This window comes from Muntiacus reevesi, chromosome 20 (assembly GCF_963930625.1).
Source record: "Muntiacus reevesi chromosome 20, mMunRee1.1, whole genome shotgun sequence".
Taxonomy (NCBI): domain Eukaryota; kingdom Metazoa; phylum Chordata; class Mammalia; order Artiodactyla; family Cervidae; genus Muntiacus; species Muntiacus reevesi.
Window position 1 is genome coordinate 30,433,423 of NC_089268.1, and position 21,638 is coordinate 30,455,060.

A 21,638-nucleotide genomic window follows, 5' to 3' on the forward strand; every position below is an offset into this window, starting at 1 on the left:
ATAACATCTTCTTATTTTCTTTAACTTACAAGCTTACAGGATGTTATTGGGGGAATAAGAGGGTGGATTTATAAGAAAAAATGAAACTTTGGGGAACTGAGCAATAATTAATGATTAATCATTTCTTATATGGTCCATGTTATGTCATCATATGTTTAACAGTTTTCTCTAAGCTCTTGCACACTTTTAATTTCCTCCTAGAGACAAACGGTTCTCTCTCCTCTCCCAAATGGTACACCCCTCTTATCTCACCTATGGGTCAGTTTCTCTCAACTGTATTTCTGATCTTAACTGTTTCTCACTATCTGACTTCTATATTTTCACATGTGCCTCTCTTCTTTTCAAGAGTAGGGTGATGACGACGATTAATGAGAGTTTGGCAGGGGATTTCATTCTGGTGGGCTTCTCCGACCACCCACAGCTTGAGAAGATCCTCTTTGTGGTTGTGTTAATCTCCTATCTCCTGACACTGCTAGGCAACACAGCAATCATCTTGCTCTCTTGTCTGGATCCCATGCTCCACACACCCATGTATTATTTTCTTACCCATCTCTCCTTTGTTGACCTCTGCTTTACCACCAGCATTGCTCCCCAACTGCTATGGAACCTCCATGGTCCATACAAGACAATCAGTCCTACGGGCTGTGCCATTCAACTCTACACATCCCTGGCACTGGGATCCACTGAATGTGTTCTCCTAGCTGTCATGGCGTTTGATCGCTATGCTGCTGTTTGTCAACCACTCCATTATGCCACAGTTATGCACTCACGACTTTGCCAGTCTCTGGTAGGAATGGCATGGTTGAGTGGAGTGGGCAACACCCTAATTCAGGGCACCATCACCCTTCGCCTGCCCCGTTGTGGGAACCGCAGGATTTACCACTTCATCTGCGAAGTGCCTACCATGGTCAAGTTGGCCTGTGTAAACATTCATGCCAATGAGGTCCAGCTCTTCATGGCTTCCTTGGTGCTTCTCCTCCTCCCTCTGACACTTATCTTGATCTCATATGGATACATTGCTCAAGCAGTAATGAGGATCAGGTCAGCTCAAGCCTGGCGAAAAGCCCTTGGCACTTGTGGGTCTCACCTCTTGGTAGTAACTCTCTTCTATGGAACCAGCACAGCTGTCTATATCCAACCCAACAGTTCTTATGCTCACAGTCAAGGGAAGTTCATAACCCTTTTGTACACCATTGTGACTCCCACCCTTAACCCTCTCATTTACACTCTGAGAAACAAAGATGTAAAGGGGGCTTTGAAGAGGTTGCTACAGAAAGACAGAGCGCAGCAGAGTGAGAAACTGAAGAGGTAAAAGTAGAGACGTGGCCTGACTAAGGCTGAGGTGCTGAAGGAAAGATCCACCAGAAGGCATTATCTGGAGACAGCTTCACATATATGCTGCGAAACCAAACCTGCAAGACTTTCTAGAGAACCCATAAGCCTGAAATTGCTTTCTTTCATTTCCTTATTTAACGTAACTCTGTGGCTGATTCATGTCAATGTATGAGAAAACCCACTACAATATTGTAAAGTAATTAGCCTCCAATTAATAAAAATAAATGGAAAAAAACAATAAAGTACTTGAGGATAAACTGTCTAAAAGGATGTCTTTGTTATCTGTCAGTCAATAAATTACAAGCATGACTTGCTATTTCCAGAACCTATTTTCTTCTCTCTCTGCCCTTTCTCTTAGGTGGGTCTTGGCTTTGCCTTGTTAAGTGAAATTAATCTATTGGTTGATCCCTTTGCATAAATAAACAATGTGATACTCATGAGCTAGGTGTTTTCGATTTACTCTTTAGCAGCTTATTCTGGTGGTCTGCTGTAGGACTGCCCATCTGGATCCCAACTTTGGACCAGTAGAAGCCTGTATCTTGGAAATCCACCTTATCTGCACTGAACTGCTTGACTCTGCAACTCACCCTCCCTTGACCATTCTGTTTAGTTGTTAATTTTTTGTTTCTTTCTTAATGTTATATTTTAAGTTGAGTTTTTCTCAGGTCAGCTTTTCATTGATATTTTGAGTGTCCATAGCAATTGTGTCCACATGGGTGCCAGCAATGGTGGATTTTGAGTTTTCATTTTACATTTAGATGATTAAATTATTTCTGTCAGGTGACAGATCATAGGATCCAGTCCCTGCCATGTGAAAAGTGATAGGGCATAAATCTAATTCATTTCATGAGTGTGTGTTTGTGTGTGTGTGTGCATGTTTGTTTGAGGGTTCCAATATTTCTAGCAGCTATATTTCCTGACATGGGAGATATAGGGTTGAGAGATTTTTTGTCCTTTGTCTTTCTGACTTTTGGAGGAATCATCTCTGTGTATTTTGTGTTTGCCCCAGTATGAGTGTTCCTACATCTTAACAGTTAGAACCTTTTTTTCTGATTATATGGTGATTGTTTAAATATGAAAGTGATGGTGATAATGATAGCTTATGGTGAATGGTGGTGGGTTCGTGATCTCCAAAGAAGAGTTAGCTTTGGGACCAGGGACCAGGCTTGATCACTCAAGAGCTTTTGTGTAACAGAGTTTTATTAAAGTATAAAAAGGGACAGAGAAAGCTTCTGACATGTACATCAGAAGGGGGACGGACTCGCTAGTCTTTAGTTAGGGAATTATATACTTTTTAAATTAGTTATTACAATAAGTCAAAAGAATGTCTCAAGCTTGTAAAAAGTTTACTAGACCAACTCCCACAATTTACATTTTAGGATAACAGGATTAGAACTTAATATTAGAACGATCCCACCAGACCTACTCCCATAATATATATTCTAAGATATCAGGATTAGTCAGAAGGCTTTCAAGAAGGGGAAACTGTCCTCAAGCAGGGTATATTTTTGTTATATAATCCCTAGTACAGAGTTTAAACTGAATTGTTTGTTGTGTAATTATCAGTTCCAGACTTACAGAAAAAAAAACAAAAACGTTTGATGTGACTAAGACTAAGGAATGTAGAGGAGAAAGAAATATTCATCTTTTCCTTTTCCTTGAGAATTCCAGACCCGTATCTCCTTCTCGAGAACCCCAGAACACTTTCTTCTTGGGGACCCCTGGACTTCTTATCAACCTGCCTAGGAAGTGACTTGCTCAATAATTGCATGGAAATCATGCCTCTATATATACACTATGCTGAGGTGGAGAACTTTAATTTCACTTTTCTAAGATTTGACTTTAGCATATGACTCAGGGTCTGTAAGTCTTCAAGACTGAAGATCTATGTGATCAGAAGTAGTTATTTCCATATAGTTTCCCTAAGAGACCTTTGCTCTTGGTCACTATTGTGCTTAGTATTAATTGCTCAATTAGGAAGATAGAGTCCCTAAGGTTCCATTCCAGGCTTAATATAAATTCCTGCTACCATAACAAATTTTAGTTCGTTCTGGCTCCAGAAATAAACACTACCACCCCATTTAGTCTTGGATTTAGAGATCCATATATAGAACCTTGTGGTTTGGAAAGCTCATGCATAAGAATCACTTTCCTGGCTTATTAAACTAGTTGGAAGAGTGAAGGACAAAATTATCAGAGGTGAGGAAATAATGAGAACCACATGCTTTCTCTTGTTTATTTACATATTCTACAAATTATCTATATAGCGACATTATACTTTTCTTCAATTGTTCATGTAATTCTTCCTCAAACTGTGTGCATGAGTGTGTGTGTTTGACTCAGTCGTGTTTGACTCTTTGCAAGCCTATGAACTGTAGCCTGCTAGGCTCCTCTGTCCACGAAATTCTCCAGGCAAGAATACTGAAGTGAGGAGCCATGCCCTCCTCCAGGGGATCTTCCCAACCTAGGGATCAAATCCGAGTCTTCTGTAGGGCAGGCAGACTCTTTACCACTGAGCCACCTGGGAAGATGCAAGGGAAGCCCCTTCCTCAAACTACCCTGGTCAATAATCCCCCAAGCTTTCATATCCACCTTCTATAAAGTGTTTTTATTTCTGAACATTGTACTAAATTTATTCTTACTCTTTTAGAAGGGAGTTCAATTTGAATTAAACTACATTTCTACCACTCCCTTAACCTTGAAGAATGTATGTTCAGGAAGATAAATACAGAAACAGAAAATAAAGAAAGCATGCTTTCTGTACATTTGAAAGAATTCTCAGTCCTAGCTTTCTTAAATTCTTTCCATTATACAGTTTGTTAACGTATTGAAGATATGAGCTCTTTCTTATAAAGTTGTAACAAACATACATGGATGTTTATTTGCATTATGTTTGTACATGTATATTTGTATGTATGTGTTCCTCCTCCCTTTAGACTTGGAATCATTCTATTTTTTCAAAAATGGTAGAGAACTGAAGAGACTCCATTCATATATAAATATACGCAGTTTAAAATGTGGGATGTAGTAAATTGTCATACTCATGTGTTCTACTTTCCCAAGAACAAGTACATGAATGGAACTGGGTTAAGGAGTGAGTTAAATATATTTAGGTATGATGATTATATCAGAAAAAATCGCTTGGAGATATATATTTCAGAGCTTTATATTTTTTAAAACAGGTCTTCTAATATTGTTGCTGACTGAAATTTCTTGACTAAATAATGGGAGGAGTTGGTGCAGCAATTGAATAATGTAGGTCCTTTGCAATAGATATTTAGTCTTCAACATTATTATATGTAGTTATATTGTTTTATGTTTAAATATATATCTTAAACACACATTTTTGCTATTTGGGGAAAAAGTGGTTTAGTAGAATTAATAAAGATGCTCAGTTCAGTTCAGTTGCTCAGTCGTATCTGACTCTGCGACCCCATGAACTGCAGCATGCCAGGCCTCCCTGTCCATCACCAACTCCTGGAGTCCACCCAAACCCATGTCCATTGAGTCAGTGATGCCATCCAACCATCTCATCCTCTGTTGTCCCCTTCTCCTCCTGCCCTCAATTTTTCCCAACATCAGGGTCTTTTCAAATGAGTCAGCTCTTGGCATCAGGTGGCCAAAGTACTGGAGTTTCAACTTCAACATCAGTCCTTCCAATGAACACCCAGGACTGATCTCCTTTAGGATGGACTGGTTGGGTCTCCTTGCAGTCCAAGGGACTCTCAAGAGCCTTCTCCAACACCGCAGTTCAAAAGCATCAATTCTTCGGTGCTCAGGTTTCTTTATATTCCAGCTCTCACATCCATACATGACCACTGAAAAAACCATAGCCTTGACTAGACAGGCCTTTGTTGACAAAGTAACGTCTCTGTTTTTTAGTATGCTGTCTAGCTTGGTCATAAAATAAAGGTGTTATTTTATTCAAAACATATTTGTTTGGCTTTAACTATGCTTTAAAAAAGACCTGTGTGCTAAGGATAATACAAAAGACATTTAAGATAAAATCTTAACCCATTATCTAGAGGCTACTTTCCATTTCATAACACTTGGCATGCTTAATGAAAAAGGTCCTTATGCATACTGACACAATATTACACTGCAATTCAGGATTTCAGAAGACAAGTGTATTGTACAGTGAGGATGTGAGTGTGTCTTAGATGATGCTAATCTAAGAGACAAATATTAACAGATTAGTAGAATTTGTTAAGGGTGAAAGAAATACATTCATTAAAGGAGAAGAAAAGCAGTTAGCAAGAAGTTTCAATAAATTAGAACTTTATGTGAACAGAGAGACAGACTTTGTCAGAACAAATTATAAATGATGGGAGATAACTCTGAAAGCAGAAAGGGAAACTGAAATTGCACAGAGCCTTAAATTCAATTTTACATTTTAAGAAATAAAAGTTGTTTAAGATCCCAGTGTTGTTTTATTCTAACAATCATATAAAGGAAGGTAATGAAGAGTACAAACCAAAAACTAAGAGACCACCTAGATTGTGTTACCATCTAGAATTACATGAATTAAAAAGTCTTTTTAGAAAATTAATTGATATAAGAATAGATTGGTTAAAATGCATGACTGAAATGATCACATTCAAACATAATCTTGGATAGTTATGCAATGATGAGTACAATTGATAGAAAATTTTAAAGTAAAAAATTTCTGTTAGAGAAGGTACTGGTGGTTTCCAATTACAGCATCCTGGGTATTTTCGAGTGGATGACTTAGGAAGATGTGTGACAAAGAATCAAAAGTAGAATTGAATCATGCTTGATATTCTTATTCATTACATTTTTAAAAATCATAAACAGAGATATGTATATCTAGCACTTTCTTTAATGAAGATTTTTTCCACTTTCATGCTTCTCTGTAAGTGACACCTGATTTTTAAAGAAATAAACCTGTGGCTCATTATTGACACTTCCTTCTCACTTTCTGCATCCGGAGTCTCTAAGTTTGTCTAGACTTATTCTGTAGAGCCTGTCTAAAAATATAAATCTTCCCAGCTACCACCAAGCTGTCTGTTTCCTGAAGTATTGCAACAGCCTCCTAACCAGTTCCCTTGTCTCATTTACTACTAGTCAATCCATTCATGCATTTCTCAAAGTCATGCTAATGATAATGTGAAATATCTAATCATCTATAATTTTAGTTTCTTAATAGATACCATCTATATAATAGTTTTCTTTCAACATTTTTTTAATGAAAAAACTTAAAGGACAGTTTAGTTTAAATGATATTAGAGTCTTCAGAGAGAAACATTGTTGTAAGTTGCAAGTAAATGTTAAGTGCATTATTAAAAACATTTTGTTTTTAATTAGATATAGTATTTTTATATTGGTCAAAGGACCCAAAGCTTCTCAAAAATCTCACTTATTTCATTAAAACTATGTTTTGAGTAGTCTGAATTTTTCTTTATATAACTTTATAGTATATAGTAGCAGAGGAACAAGTCTGTTTGATTCCTTAGTGATATGTCACTAACTTCATAGCACTTTCATTACATAGTTGCTGCTGATGGGCTGCTGAAGGATTTGAGGATAAGAGACAAAAACATTTTTAGAAAGGAGATTAAAAAAAGATGTAGTACATTTAAAAAGTGACAGCCTTTCTTGGCGAGTAGAGAAGTAAAAAGTGAATAAGAGCTAACTAGTAAACAAGATAAGGAGGGACTATTTTTAGCAGAGGAAGTAGTTTGGTAAGATTAAAACTGAAAAACCATCGAGGAGCTGAGAAATATCTGAGGAATACTGCTGAATAGGAACACCATGGGCAAAGTGTCTTACGATTAGATTGCAAGAGCAAGCGGAAAAAGGAATCAAAAGACATGTTTAAGCCTTGGATTTATCCAAAGGGTCTTAAAGATTAGCCTTTGAGGGATTTATAAACAGGTCAATCGGTAATGAATGTCAGGAGAGAGCCAATAATTGACACATTGTTTGGGAGAAAAATAAAAGAAAACATAGTCGCTCAGTCCTGTCCGACTCTTTGGGACCTCACGGACTATAACCCACCAGGCTCCTCTGTCCATCTCTAGGCAAGAATACTGGAGTGGGTTGCCATTCCCTTCTCCAGGGGATCTTCCTGATCCAGGGATTGAACACGGGTCTCCCTTATTGCAGGCAGATTCCTTACCATCTGAGCCACCAGGGAAGCCTTCGTTTGGGAGGACTAAGAAGCAATTAATGATTAATCATTTCTTATATGGTCCACATATGTCATTATATGTTTATCAGTTTTCTGTAAGCTCTTGCACACCTTTAATTTCCTCCTAGAGACAAACGGTTCTCTCTCCTCTTATCTCACCTTCAGGATCAGTTTCTCCCAACTGCATTTCTGATCTTAACTGTTTCTCACTCTCTGACTTCTATATTTTCACATGTGCCTCTCTTCTTTTCAAGAGTAGGGTGATGATGACAATTAATGAGAGTTTGGCAGGGGATTTCATTCTGGTGGGCTTCTCCGACCACCCACAGCTTGAGAAGATCCTCTTTGTGGTTGTGTTAATCTCCTATCTCCTGACACTGCTAGGCAACACAGCAATCATCTTGCTCTCTTGTCTGGATTCCATGCTCCACACACCCATGTATTATTTTCTTACCCATCTCTCCTTTGTTGACCTCTGCTTTACCACCAGCATTGCTCCCCAACTGCTATGGAACCTCCATGGTCCATACAAGACAATCAGTCCTACGGGCTGTGCCATTCAACTCTACACATCCCTGGCACTGGGATCCACTGAATGTGTTCTCCTAGCTGTCATGGCGTTTGATCGCTATGCTGCTGTTTGTCAACCACTCCATTATGCCACAGTTATGCACTCACGACTTTGCCAGTCTCTGGTAGGAATGGCATGGTTGAGTGGAGTGGGCAACACCCTAATTCAGGGCACCATCACCCTTCGCCTGCCCCGTTGTGGGAACCGCAGGATTTACCACTTCATCTGCGAAGTGCCTGCCATGGTCAAGTTGGCCTGTGTAAACATTCATGCCAATGAGGTCCAGCTCTTCATGGCTTCCTTGGTGCTTCTCCTCCTCCCTCTGACACTTATCTTGATCTCATATGGATGCATTGCTCAAGCAGTAATGAGGATCAGGTCAGCTCAAGCCTGGCGAAAAGCCCTTGGCACTTGTGGGTCTCACCTCTTGGTAGTAACTCTCTTCTATGGAACCATCACAGCTGTCTATATCCAACCCAACAGTTCTTATGCTCACAGTCAAGGGAAGTTCATAACCCTTTTGTACACCATTGTGACTCCCACCCTTAACCCTCTCATTTACACTCTGAGAAACAAAGATGTAAAGGGGGCTTTGAAGAGGCTGCTACAGAAAGACAGAGCGCAGCAGAGTGAGAAACTGAAGAGGTAAAAGTAGAGACGTGGCCTGACTAAGGCTGAGGTGCTGAAGGAAAGATCCACCAGAAGGCATTATCTGGAGACAGCTTCACATATATGCTGCGAAACCAAACCTGCAAGACTTTCTAGAGAACCCATAAGCCTGAAATTGCTTTCTTTCATTTCCTTATTTAAAGTACTTGAGGATAAACTGTCTAAACAGACGTCTTTGTTATCTGTCGATCAATAAATTACAAGCATGATTTACTATTTCCAGGACCTATTTTCTTCTCTCTCTGCCCTTTCTCTTAGGTGAGTCTTGGCTTTGCCTTGTTAAATGAAATCAATCTATTGGTTGGTCCCTTTGTATAAATAAACAGTGTGATACTCACAAGCTAGGTGTTTTTAAACCTAGTAGTTTTACTACAACTAAAGAGTAGTAGTAACTACTCTTTAGCAGCTTATTTCTGGTGGTCTGTTGCAATAGTGCCCATTGGATCCCACCCTTGGACCAGTAGAAGCATGTAGTTTGAAAATCCACCTTAACTGCACTGAATTCCTTGACTCTGCAACTCACCCTCCCTTGATCATTCTGTTTAAGTCTGCGGTTTAATTATTTGTTTGTTCTCATTCTTACATTCTAATTTGAATCTTTGCCAGGTTAGCTTTTCCTTGATATTTTGATTGCCCATAGAAATTGTATCCACACTGGTGCCAGAAATGGATTTTGAGTTTTCATTTTGCATTTAGATGATTAAATGATTTCTATCAAGTGACAGATCCAGTCCCTGACATGTGAAAAGTGACAGGGCATTTAAATCTAATTAATTATAAACAAGCTAGTCTTTTAATGGAAAACTGAGGGTTGCCAATGCCATTATCAAAGGACATGGATTCTGAGAAAAGAGAATGTCCTGTCAAATTCAAAAGAGAGTCATGATACTACTAAGATTTCTCACCAATGAGGTCTCTTGAGACATCTAATGATATTTGATTATATGTCCTTATTTCTTTTTTCTTTATTATGTATCAATGCTGTTTCTACTTTCAATCATTTTCTACTACATTTACTTATCTAATATTTATGAACTGATAAAATTTCAATTTTAATAAATATATATGCTTTTAAGTAAACAAATCAGTATTCCTTTTCTTCATGCAGAGGGAGATAATTAATTAAAATATAATTTCTTTTAAAATGCCATGATGTTATGGCTGATTTATAAAGATAAGTTATGTGCTATATCAACCTAAAGCAAAAGAAACTTAGACTTCTAAGATCATGTATCATTTTGCTTTAAATTATGAATAGACTTTTTAGAATTTTTTTTGCTCAAATTGTAACTCCAAGTTGAAAAATATTTTCTGAATCTGATTAATGGCTTTTATTTTTGGCTACATGATAAAATAAAACTGTATCAAGCTGCATTATTTTTGAACAATTTTAAAGTTTTTAAATATGATATGTAATTAGGTATGGAAAACATACATGTATTATCATTACTTAAGTTTATTCTTTTGAAATGTTAGACTGCTTAATAATTTTGTCATTAAAAACTGCTCTATGTATTTCTCCTTGTAAGAATGTTAGCATAAAGTTCTAGTTATACAATCTTGACATAAAGAAGAAAACACTACACATGACTGTCACCTTGATGATTAATCAGAAAAAGAAAATAAAAACACATGCAACCATTTCCCAGATATGAAACTTGAACATTATACACTCTCCAAGCCCCCGCATTCCAATTCCATTCACTAATTTTTCTTACCCACATATAATTAGTACCCAGATGACTAAAAACAAAGTTTGTTTACGTGTTTACAAACTTTGCATAGATTGAATAAGGCAGTACATAATCTTTTCATTTCACTTGTTTGTGAGATTCATCCACAACATTGCATGTAGCAATATTTTGCTTTCATTGCTGTATAGTTCTATATTATGAATATAATACAATTTATTGATTATTTTAACTACTGAATATTTGATAATTTCTATTTGGTTTTATTATCAGTACTGCTTGTATGAGTGTTTTAATTTAAATATTTTGATGAGTGTATCTAGGAATAGAATTTCTAAGTAATATGGTATGCACATGCTAAGCTTTAGTAGGTGCACTACCTAATAGTTTTCAGGTGGAGGAACCATTTTAGACTTCCACCAGCCATGTATGAGAATAACTTCTGCTCATTTTTTTAAATCACACTTGGAGGTATTAGTCTGCCTTAGTTTAGGTATTCTGAGAATCTTATAGTAGTATTAAATTGTGAGTTTAACTTGCATTTCCATGATGACTAAAGTAGTTAAGCATCTTTTTTGTATATTGATTGGTCATTTAAGAATCAATTTTTGTGAGGCACCTATTCAAGATTTTAGGACATTTTTATGTTAGATTATCTGCTTTTTCTTCTTCTTGATTTGTAGATATTTTTATCTTCTGATCTAACTTTTGCTGTAGTAAGTTTTGTAAACACATTATCCTGCACTATGGATGGACATTTCACTTTCTTAATGGTATCTTGTGATTAGAAAAGTTGCTAATGAAATCTGATTTATCAATGACTTCCTTATATTAGTGCTATTTATGCATTATTTTTTTAAAAAAACTTTTCTTTCCAATCTCCAAATCATAAACATACTCATCAGGGTTATATTCAGATGGTTTGATGTTTTGCATTCACATTTATATTCTCTAAAATCTACATTTATATTCTCTAAAATAATTTTTGTGAGAAGAATGTCAATATTTATTTTTTATGAATACCCAATTGACAAAGCACTATTTAAAAATTACAGTTTCCTCTCTTCTCCTCAGGACCAAGTTTGTTATAAATCTAGTGTCTAAAATCATGTGGGTCTCTTTGTGGATTCTCCATTGTGTTTCATTATTTTCCTTGTCTATTCTTGTGCCCATAAGACATTTTATTAATAATAAATCTTGATATCAAGATTCCCAAGTCTTTCAAGAGAGGAAAATTATAGATCTCTCTCTCTTTCTCATGAACGTAATGAAAAATTCTAAGCAAGTTATTAGCATTTGAATCTAAAATATAACAAAAGGAGAATAGATTATGACCAACGTGATTTTATTCCAAGAATTCAAAGTTGTATTAATGTTGCAAGGTCAATCGATAGAATATACTGTGTTAACAAAAAAGGGGAAAAAAACCATAGGATCATTTCAATAGGTGCAGAAAAGTCCTTTGATAAAATTCAACATCCATTCATGCTAACATAAAACCACATTTGGCATACTAGCTTTAGAAGGGAACATTATTAATATGATAAAGTATAGCTATAAACGTTCTACAAGAGATCACTACTTATGTCTAACAATAGCTAGCACAATTTTGAAGAACCAATGAATGCTGGTTTAAATGTAATTAAATCTTAAATTAGTTTAAACGGAATTAAACTATGTCCAAATTCATAGTTAAAATGTGTGACCAAGAGACAAAGCCCCAAATACTGGACCATATATGCAAGGATATTTGAAATATTTAACATTTTGTACCTCTCACACGCATACATCAAATATATATACATATTAGAAAAAAACAAGGAAATTTCTATTTTTATAGTATTAAAATATGTGAGGTTTTGAACAAAGGAGGAAGAATAAATTATATAGGTAAAACTTAAAAGATGCTAGCTCTAGAAAGGCCACAGACTGGGAGAAAATATTTGCAAAAGAATCTCATAAAGAACTGCTGTCTAAAATATACAAGGAAATATTAAAACAACAATAATTAAACATTTCAATTTAAAAGATGGGCCAGAGAGTTTGACATCTCATCAAAGAAGATACTCGGATGGTAAGTAAGCATATGAAAAGATGCTCCATATCACGTCATCAGGGAAATGCAAATTATGCAAATTAAAACAATGAGATACCACTAAACACCTACAAGCACTGCCAAGTTTCAGAACATTGACAACACTGAATGCTGGTGAGCATGTGGTGCACCAGAAATCCTCATTCATTGCTGATGGGATTGCAAAATGGTACATCCACTTTGGAAGATAGTTTGGCAGTCTCTTACAAAATTAAACATATTCTTACCCTATGACCTAGCAATCATATTCCTTGGTATTTATGCAAGGGGGTTGAAAACCTATGTTCACACAAAACCCTGCACATGGATGTTTACCGTAGCTCCACTTGTAAATGCCAAAACTTGGAAGCAACCAGGATATCCTTCAGTAAGTGAATAAATAAATGAACTGTGAGACTTCCAGGCAATGGACTCCTATTCAGTGCTAAAAAGTAATGAACTATTAAGCATTGAGAAGCCACAGAAGAAACTTAAACGCATATCACTAAGTGAAAGAGGTCAGTCTGAAAAGGCTACAGTCTATAATGATTCCAACTGTATCATGTATGGAAAAGGCAAAACTATGGAGATCGAAAAGATTAGTGTTTGCCAGGTGTTAGGGTGGAAGGAAAGTGAATAGGGAGAGCACAGAGGATTTTTAGGACAGTGAAAATATCTTGTATGATACTTCAATGGTGGACATATGTCATCATAAATGTATTCAAACTCATACGATGTACAACACCAAGAATGAACCCTAATGTAAAGCACGGACTTTGAGAGATAATGATGTGTCAGTATAGGTTCATTGGTTAGAACGAATGTAGCACTCTGTTGTGGGATGTTGATAATCCACAAGGCTTTCTTTGTGTCGCGGGGTGGCAGGTGGTGGGGTGGTGGTGGGAGGGAGGTGAGGCAGATATATGGAATATCTCTGAACCTTTTTCTTAAACTTGCTGTCAAACTAAGTGAAAGTGAAAGTCACTCAGTTGTGTTAAACTCTTTGCGACCCCATGAACTATACAGTACACGGAATTCTCCAGGCCAGAATGCTGGAGTGGGTAGCATTTCCCTTCTCCAGGGGAATCTTCCCAACCCAGAAATTGAAACCAGGTCTCCCACATTGCAGGCTGATTCTTTAGCAGCTGAACCACAAGGGAAGCCCCTGTAGCTAAAACTGTTCTTAAAAAATACTCTGAGAAAAAAAGATGATAGGCATTTTATAACATCTTCAAGCAACTCACTTCCATACTCTTTAGGAGAAATAAACTATATATCCACTGCTGAAACATTTCTGGAAACAACAAGGGTACGTCACCATTAATTAAATGACCTATTGCATTACAATCTTTGAGAGTGGAAGTTTTTTTGTACTTTGTGTTAAATCCACTCAGTCTGCTTTTTTCTCCTATGTTTCCAACGTGAACATCACAATTTGCATAAGAAGGTAAGAAAAGATTTTATGACTACATAGTGACATGTATCCAAGTAGGAACTTCTTTCAGATATTTGGGCTATTTTCAGAGTACATCCAAGAGGCTCTTGACAGTTTCAAGCCCGGACACTGTTGCTGAGAGGTAGGCTTTTCATCTGGGCTTCCCTGGTAGTTCAGCTGGTAAAAATTCCTGGGTCAGGAAGATCCCCTGGAGAAGGGATAAGCTACCCACCCTGGTATTCTTGGGCTTTCCTGGTGGCTCAGACAGTAGAGAATTCACCCACAATGTGGGAGGCCTGGATTCAACCCCTGGGTTGGGAAGATCTCCTGGAGGAGTGGCAACCCACTGCAGCATTCTTGCCTGGAGAATCTCCATGGACAGAGGAGCCTGATGGGCTACAGTATATGGGGTCTCGAAGAGTTGGACAGGAATGAGTGACTAAGCATAGTACAGTACAGGCTTTTACATCAAGTAGTTATTACATAAAAACAGAGTTTGTAAAACATGGGTTTAGGGAAATACAACCTTGTAAAGAAGCTATATGATTTCCTGCATTTCAATTTCAAGAAAATATAGTTTTCCCATTTGGCCTGCTGAGAATAGCTATTACAATGCTGATAAAGATGATTGAGCACCAAGAATAAAATATATACTGTCTGGGCAACAAGATGTTTTTAGATAAAACACCATTACTGAGAGACATACACATTCCTCGTATGTTCAGTTCAGTTCAGTTGTGTTTGACTCTTTGTGACCCCATAGACTGCACTATGCCAGGCTTCCCTGTCCATCACCAACTCCCAGAGCTTACTCAAACTTATGTCCATTGAATCGGTGATGTCATCCAACCATCTCATCCTCTGTTGTCCTCTTCACCTCCTACCTTCAATCATTCACAGCATGAGTCTTTTTAAATGAGTCAGTTGCAACAGGTGGCCAAAGTATCAGACTTTCAGCTTCCAGCACCAGTCCTTCCAATGAATAGTCAGGACTGATTTCCTTTAGGATGACTGGTTGGATCTCCTTGCTATCCAAGGGACTCTCAAGAGTCTTCTCCAACACCACGGTTCAAAAACATCAATTCTTTGGTGCTCAGCTTTCTTTATAGTCCAACTCTCACATCCATACATGACTACTGGAAAAACCAAAGCTTTGACTAGACAGACCTTTGTTGGCAAAGTAATGCCTCTGCTTTTTAATATGCTGTCTAGGTTGGCCATGACTTTTCTTCCAAGGAGTAAGCATCTTTTAATTTCAGGGCTGCAGTCACCATCTGCAGTGATTTGGGAGCCCAGAAAAATAAAGTCTGTAACTGTTTCCTTTGTTTCCCCATCTATTTGCCATGAAATGCTGCCATCATCTTCATTTTCTGAATGTTGAGTTTTAAGCAAGCTTTTTCACTCTCCTCTTTCACTTTCATCAAGAGGCTCTTTAGTTCTTCTTCACTTTCTGCCATAAGGATGGTGTCATTTGTATATCTGAGATTATTTATATTTCTCCCGGCAATCTTGATTCCAGCTTGTGCTTCATCCAGTCCAACATTTCTCATGATGTACACTCTGCATATAAGTTAAATAAGCAGGGAGACAATATAGAGCCTTGACGTACTCTTTTCACGATTTGGAACTGTTTCATGTCCAATTTTAACTGTTGCTTTTTGACCTGCATACAGATTTCTCAAGAGGCAGGTCAGATGGTCTGGTATTCCCATATCTTTAAGAATTTTCCACAGCTTTTTCTGATCCACACAGTCAAAGGCTTTGGCATAGTCAATAAAGCAGAGAAGTATATGTTTTTCTGGAACTCTCTTGCTTTTTCGAAGATCCAGTGGATGTTGGCAATTTGATCACTGGTTCCTCTGCCTTTTCTAAATCCAGCTTGAACATCTGGAAGTTCACAGTCATGCACTGTTGAAGCCTGGCTTGGAGAATTTTGAGCATTACTTTGCTAGTGTGTGAGATGAGTGCCATGAGGAAAAACTTCTGTAGAATGACACGTAGAGTTGTAAAAATATTCTGTAAGAGGTTGCTAGGAGGGAAGGATAAGTGAACTAACAGTCAGAAGCACAGTTTTCTACAGGTATGCCCCTTTTCTTCAGAACAGTGTGGAGAACCACAGCATGCACTTGGCTCCCTGAGGAGCTTCCATTCTCATTTGATTTAAATTATTTTACATATACAACAGCTACACTGACAGCATTTTAAAGAAAGTATATGAAAAGAAGAAATGAACTGCCCTCTTGATGGTCTATAGGTGCATTCTGCATAATTTAGTCATTTCAAGTACTCATTTTTCTGCTTTTTAAAGAAGTCTCAAGATTGCTTCCTTAATCACCAGTTTTAGTATCATATTTGGATATTAATTTTTAAGTTTCATTAGAAAAAACAGAGTAAAAATGCAATATTTAATTAAAACCTATAAATATTCATTATCCACTTTTCAAGCTGCTTCATTATTTCAAAAGGAGAATAACCAACATTTGACTTTCTATGAAATACTTGGGTGATAATAGTAACAATCAGCCACTGTTACTTGGGAGTGAAAGGAATAGAGAAAGTTAGTAAAGACATTCTGGGAGTGTGGTGTTTGAATGATAAGAGGACTACATTCTCCTAAGCCACGTTCCACCCTTGCTCTTATTCTCGCCCCAGCAGCTTCTTTACTGCTTCCTTTACATCCTTATTCCTCAAGGTGTAGATTAGGGGGTTGAGCATTGGAGTTACGAGTCCATAGAAGAGTGCAAGAAGCTTGCCCTTCAACTTGGCAGAATTGCTCTTGGGTGCCATATATGCATAACCGCTAATGGCTGAGCCATAGAACATAACGACCACAAGCAGATGAGACCCACATGTGTTGAAAGCCTTCTTGCGACCCTCAGAAGACTGGATTCTTACCACTGCCCTAACAATGTTGATGTAAGAGAAAAGGATTAATCCCACTGGGATAACTTTTATGACCACCACAGCAGCATACATCTCCACTTCATTGATCCATGTATCAACACATGATAATTGAAGCATGGCAGGTACTTCACAGAAGAAATTCTCCACCTGATATTGACCACAGCGAGGTAACAGGAAAGTCAACACTGTTTGCATCAGAGAGTTGCTGAAACCTGTTACCCAAGCCACAGTTGCCAGTTGTTGGCATAGCCTAGAATGCATGATAACTGTGTAATGCAGAGGCTGGCAGATAGCTACGTAACGATCAAAGGCCATTACTGAGAGAAGGACACATTCAGTGGATCCTAAGCCAAGGAAGATGAATAGTTGAGCTATGCAGCCTCCATAGCTGATTTTTCTCTGGCCACCCTGTATGTTGACCAGCATCTGGGGGACAGTGGAGGTAGTATAGCAAAGGTCCAAAAAAGAGAGATTAGCCAGAAAGAAATACATTGGGATGTGGAGTCTGGGATCAAGGCGTGATAAGATAATGATGGCTGAATTCCCAAGGAGAGTCATTATGTAGAAAATGGAGATGACCACGAAAAGAACCATTTCTAGTTTGGGCCATTCAGAGAAGCCCACCAGAACAAAGCCCTTGGAGTGATGAAGAGTGTTATTGAATCTTCTCATTGCTGTGACTCTACTTGCTGGAAACACCACAGTCAGATTTTGGAGCTTGATTAGCCTTTGCTTAGAACTTAATGCTGGTTCATGAACCTACATGTAACAGAGGAACTGGGTAGGGGATGCTGAAACAAATAAAATCATTAATGTATTTCCTTTTACTACCTAGGCAAGAAGAATGAGAGTTAACGATAATATATCTATATTTTAACAACCATATTTTAAGCCATGACTTTCATTTGGTAAGCACATAGCTAAGTCGAGGTATTACAAAAGTAAATATTGTAAAGATGTATTACACAATATTCATTGCAAAAAGAAAGTGTTGGAAATGTTAAGATGGAGAGACACCAAGACTTCATTGGAGCTTCATTAAACCTCTAATTCACTCGATACATTTTCTAACTTATTTTTTTCTCAATTCAGTTCACTTTCTTGCTGATCTGAATACATTTATATCATAACAGATGAAATTTATCATCTTTGATAGGAACTGTCAGTTAAAGAATATAAATCCTCCTTTTTAATTACTGTATGTCTCCTTTCTGCTTATTGTAATTAAGTTAATATGGATAAAATTCCAAGGACCAAAGACAATCCCTTATAGAATTAATTTATTATCACATTTAGCCAAGAAATAGTTAGTAGAAGTTAACATAAGTGGGACTAAAGTTTTCACTTATTTTACCTATGTTGAACACATTTTTACCAAATAGTATATATTTATCCAGAAAAGTTTCGATATATATATATATGTAAATATATATATATTTATATTTAAAAAGTTTGTGTTTTCCATGTATGTTTTTACTATTCCCTCCATTTAGCCACACTTCTAAGGATAAAAATTCTCAAAATGGGCTGTAGTAAAGTGGAAAAAGCTGTGAAAAATATTATACAAACTCTCTGGTGTGAGTCCTGGATTACATAGGTAATAAATGGCCTATAATTACATAGGTAGTAAATGGTAGTGTAAGCATCAGACTCCTTGACTCTGCCTCTGACAAAATCCTGTTTTTTAAACACTATTGTATGTAGCCACAGGATTCATGAATAAACCTGTAACATGTGAATAAACATTCACTTAATAACATCTTATTTGTTACTTTGGATATTAGCTAGTAAGGATATGAAATCTGTTATCTTTAATTATCTGTATGCCTGGATTCAAGGATACTCTTGTCTGGACTTAGATATTGAAAAGTACATTAAGCAAAACAGGATCGTGTCCTGGAAAGAACAGTGAGATGGTTTATCAGCTAGCATAGTGAAATAATAAAATTAAATAAGAAGTAAAAAGACTAGGAAGAATAAAATATTTTGACATAATTTATACATAATTACTATCCTGAGATCTAATTATTAAAAATCCTATTAAAATTAAGTTCATATAGCAAATAATTATTAATACTAAATAAAGGTGCAATTTCAAAAGATTAGCATATAAATGCAAATAAAATTTCATACTGAAAATTTTTAAATATCACCAATAATTTAAAAGAATAAAGGAATGTTATTTTAAATGATATTAATAATATCATTTGTCAACTTCTCCTTAAGAAAACACTTGAGATATAAAATCAATGTACATACATATTTACATGCTAGGATAGGCATTGCTGGTATATTTACATGATTTTAAAAATTAGAAAAAATAAATTTAATGTTTCAGAATAGCAAAATGTTGAATATAATTTATCTATTGATTAGATGGTTATAATCAATAAAATTAATTACATACATGCAATGCCTATTCATCATCATCATATTTTAGTATATAAAACATGCATAATATAAAATATGACATTTTTTAATATTGCTAAAATGCATGTAAATTATGCTTACAAAAGAATGAGAAAACTACAAAAAATAATTGGGTTTGAGATTACTAATGATTTTCATTATATAATTATGTTCCATTTTTCCAAATTATATTCAGTGATTAAGCATGCTTCTTGTGTGTGTGTGTATGTGTGTTTTAGTTGCTCAGTTGTATCCAACTGTTCATGATGCCTATGGACTGAAGCGCGCCAGGCTCCTCTGTCCATGGAATTCTCCTAGAAAGAATACTGGAGTATTCGTTTTTTATGATTAATCAAATCCATAATACAAATATGCAGAATTATTTGACAGGCAGTAAGGAAAAAAAAATAAAAGCTCAAACCCTTTGGATTAGCATAGTGTCCTGATAAAATTTATACTGTTTCCATATATACATCATTCACCATTCATATTGTGATCTGTTTGATATGAATATGAGAGTCATTTTTATGGAAAGAAGAGGTCCTTCTACAGCATATGTAATCTTCTACGCATGGATGGTTATATGGGCAGTGTAGAAAACTTCCCAAACTGAGAAGGAATCATAATGGGGCATAAGACTATGAGACAGAAATGAAGTCACCAAAGTCAGAATTCAACTAATTAAAAAATTAGTCTGTGGCCAGTTGTAATGTTCACCTCTCAAAGGATATTATTCACTACTCCTTTTGGAAGGCAGGAAGGAAGCAAGGACAGGAAGAAGAAAGAAAGAAAGGAAGGGATTCTGATTTTAATGTTTCCTGAAAAGAACAATTGCTAAGAATAGCAATTACTATATAGGGACATTTTCTGAAGACCAAGTGTCATATGATAAATATAAGCTGAATATGTATTCAGAAAATACTTTTACATCCTACTTAATCTAAGCAAATACCTCACAACACTCATTCAAAACATTTTTCCTCATGCTTTCTTAGTATATAGTACAGTTAGTATATGCTTTCTTACTGTATGCATTCTTAGAATAAGATAGTATAAAATGGAATTTTTAATTTATCTTTGACAGAATAAGACATTGTGAACAGGAAGTGTGTAATCAAATTGGTCCTAGAAACAAGTACAGTATCTCTTTGTACCTTTTATGCTACCGAACTGGCATAATAATAAATTCACTGAAGCTTGTGCAAGTTGCACGTCAGCAAACTTTCTGTACCCTGTTGTCACGTTGCTGAAATGAATTTGTACTACCCCTAAATCCACTAGGAATCCTCTCTAGATTACAAATTACAAATATGTAGAAATACAGTTCCTTAGTAAATAGGCGCTCATCCACTTGATTATTTGGGTCATCTCCCAAAACTCTAAGATTTCTTACCAAATCTACATTGACCTAGGGGGAGAGGTCAGTTCATGCTTTAGAAGGATTACTCAGCATAATTTTCCTCACCTGCCAGTGAACTCTCCCCAAAATTAACAATCTTGGAAATTAAAAAAGAAAAAAAGTTACCCGATGGAAACTAAATACCCTACTCACTCTTGCTATTCAAATATTTAAATATCATTATTCCTTTTTCTTTATCTCTGATTAATTTTGTCTTTAATAAAATTATCTTAATTCACATGCCATGATTGCACCTCTCCCTTCTGCTGTTTTCTCGGTTTTCACAAACGAACCTGTTGATTGTCAAAGTGGCAGTCTTCCAAGCCACAGGTTCTAAGACTAAGAATAGCACAAAGAGTAAAAGTAACTTCCCCTCTTTTGGAATTAAGTTTCCTTTTTCTCTGAAAGAAGCCTCTCAGAGGTTCTGTGTCATTCACTTCTCAGTTTTGCTGCATTGTTCAGCTTGTAAGGTGTCTCACTCTCGCTAGTTCGTCCTAGCACAAATTCCTTGTGTCTAAATCTCATCACAATATTGACTCTCCTCTTTTTTTTTTTTTATGCCATATTTAAAAGAATACAAGGATACCTAGGGTCTCCTTGTTTTTTACTCCTCAGGGAATGTAGTGACTTTAGGATGGGACATGCTAGAAATTCTGACCTTGGGGAACCAATCTCCCAGTTGCAATTAAGACTCATGGAGAAAAGTGCTTGGGCCATGGGGAAAATACAAAAAATAGCATCATAAACTGCTTACAAAGCAAGTGAATTATACATAATTCTGCCATAGTATACACACTCATGAATCTTAAAATGAATAAGTGGTGTTTACTTTGTGCTTGAAAGTGAAAGAAAGTGAAGTGGATGCCACTCAGTCATGTCTGACTCTTTGCGACCCATAGTTCATGGAATTCTCCAGGCTGGAATACTAGAGTGGGTAGTCTATCCCTTCTCCAGGGGATCTTGCTAACCCAGGAGTTGAACCAGGGTTTCCTGTATTGCA

The 21,638-nt window shown here is 36.5% G+C and overlaps 3 protein-coding genes across 3 annotated transcripts; 2 read left to right on the top strand and 1 right to left on the bottom strand.

Annotated features, from left to right (window-relative positions):
* Positions 1–355: 355 nt before the first annotated feature.
* Positions 356–1,312, top strand: LOC136151217 (olfactory receptor 2G3-like). The gene has a single exon (XM_065912162.1). The coding sequence runs from the start codon at positions 356–358 to the stop codon at positions 1,310–1,312; it is 957 nt and encodes a 318-aa protein (XP_065768234.1).
* A 6,437-nt stretch (positions 1,313–7,749) lies between these two features.
* On the top strand, positions 7,750–8,706 carry LOC136151218 (olfactory receptor 2G3-like). The gene has a single exon (XM_065912163.1). The coding sequence runs from the start codon at positions 7,750–7,752 to the stop codon at positions 8,704–8,706; it is 957 nt and encodes a 318-aa protein (XP_065768235.1).
* Positions 8,707–16,563: 7,857 nt separating this feature from the next.
* On the bottom strand, positions 16,564–17,502 carry LOC136151592 (putative olfactory receptor 2B8). The gene has a single exon (XM_065912838.1). The coding sequence runs from the start codon at positions 17,500–17,502 to the stop codon at positions 16,564–16,566; it is 939 nt and encodes a 312-aa protein (XP_065768910.1).
* Positions 17,503–21,638: the final 4,136 nt, after the last annotated feature.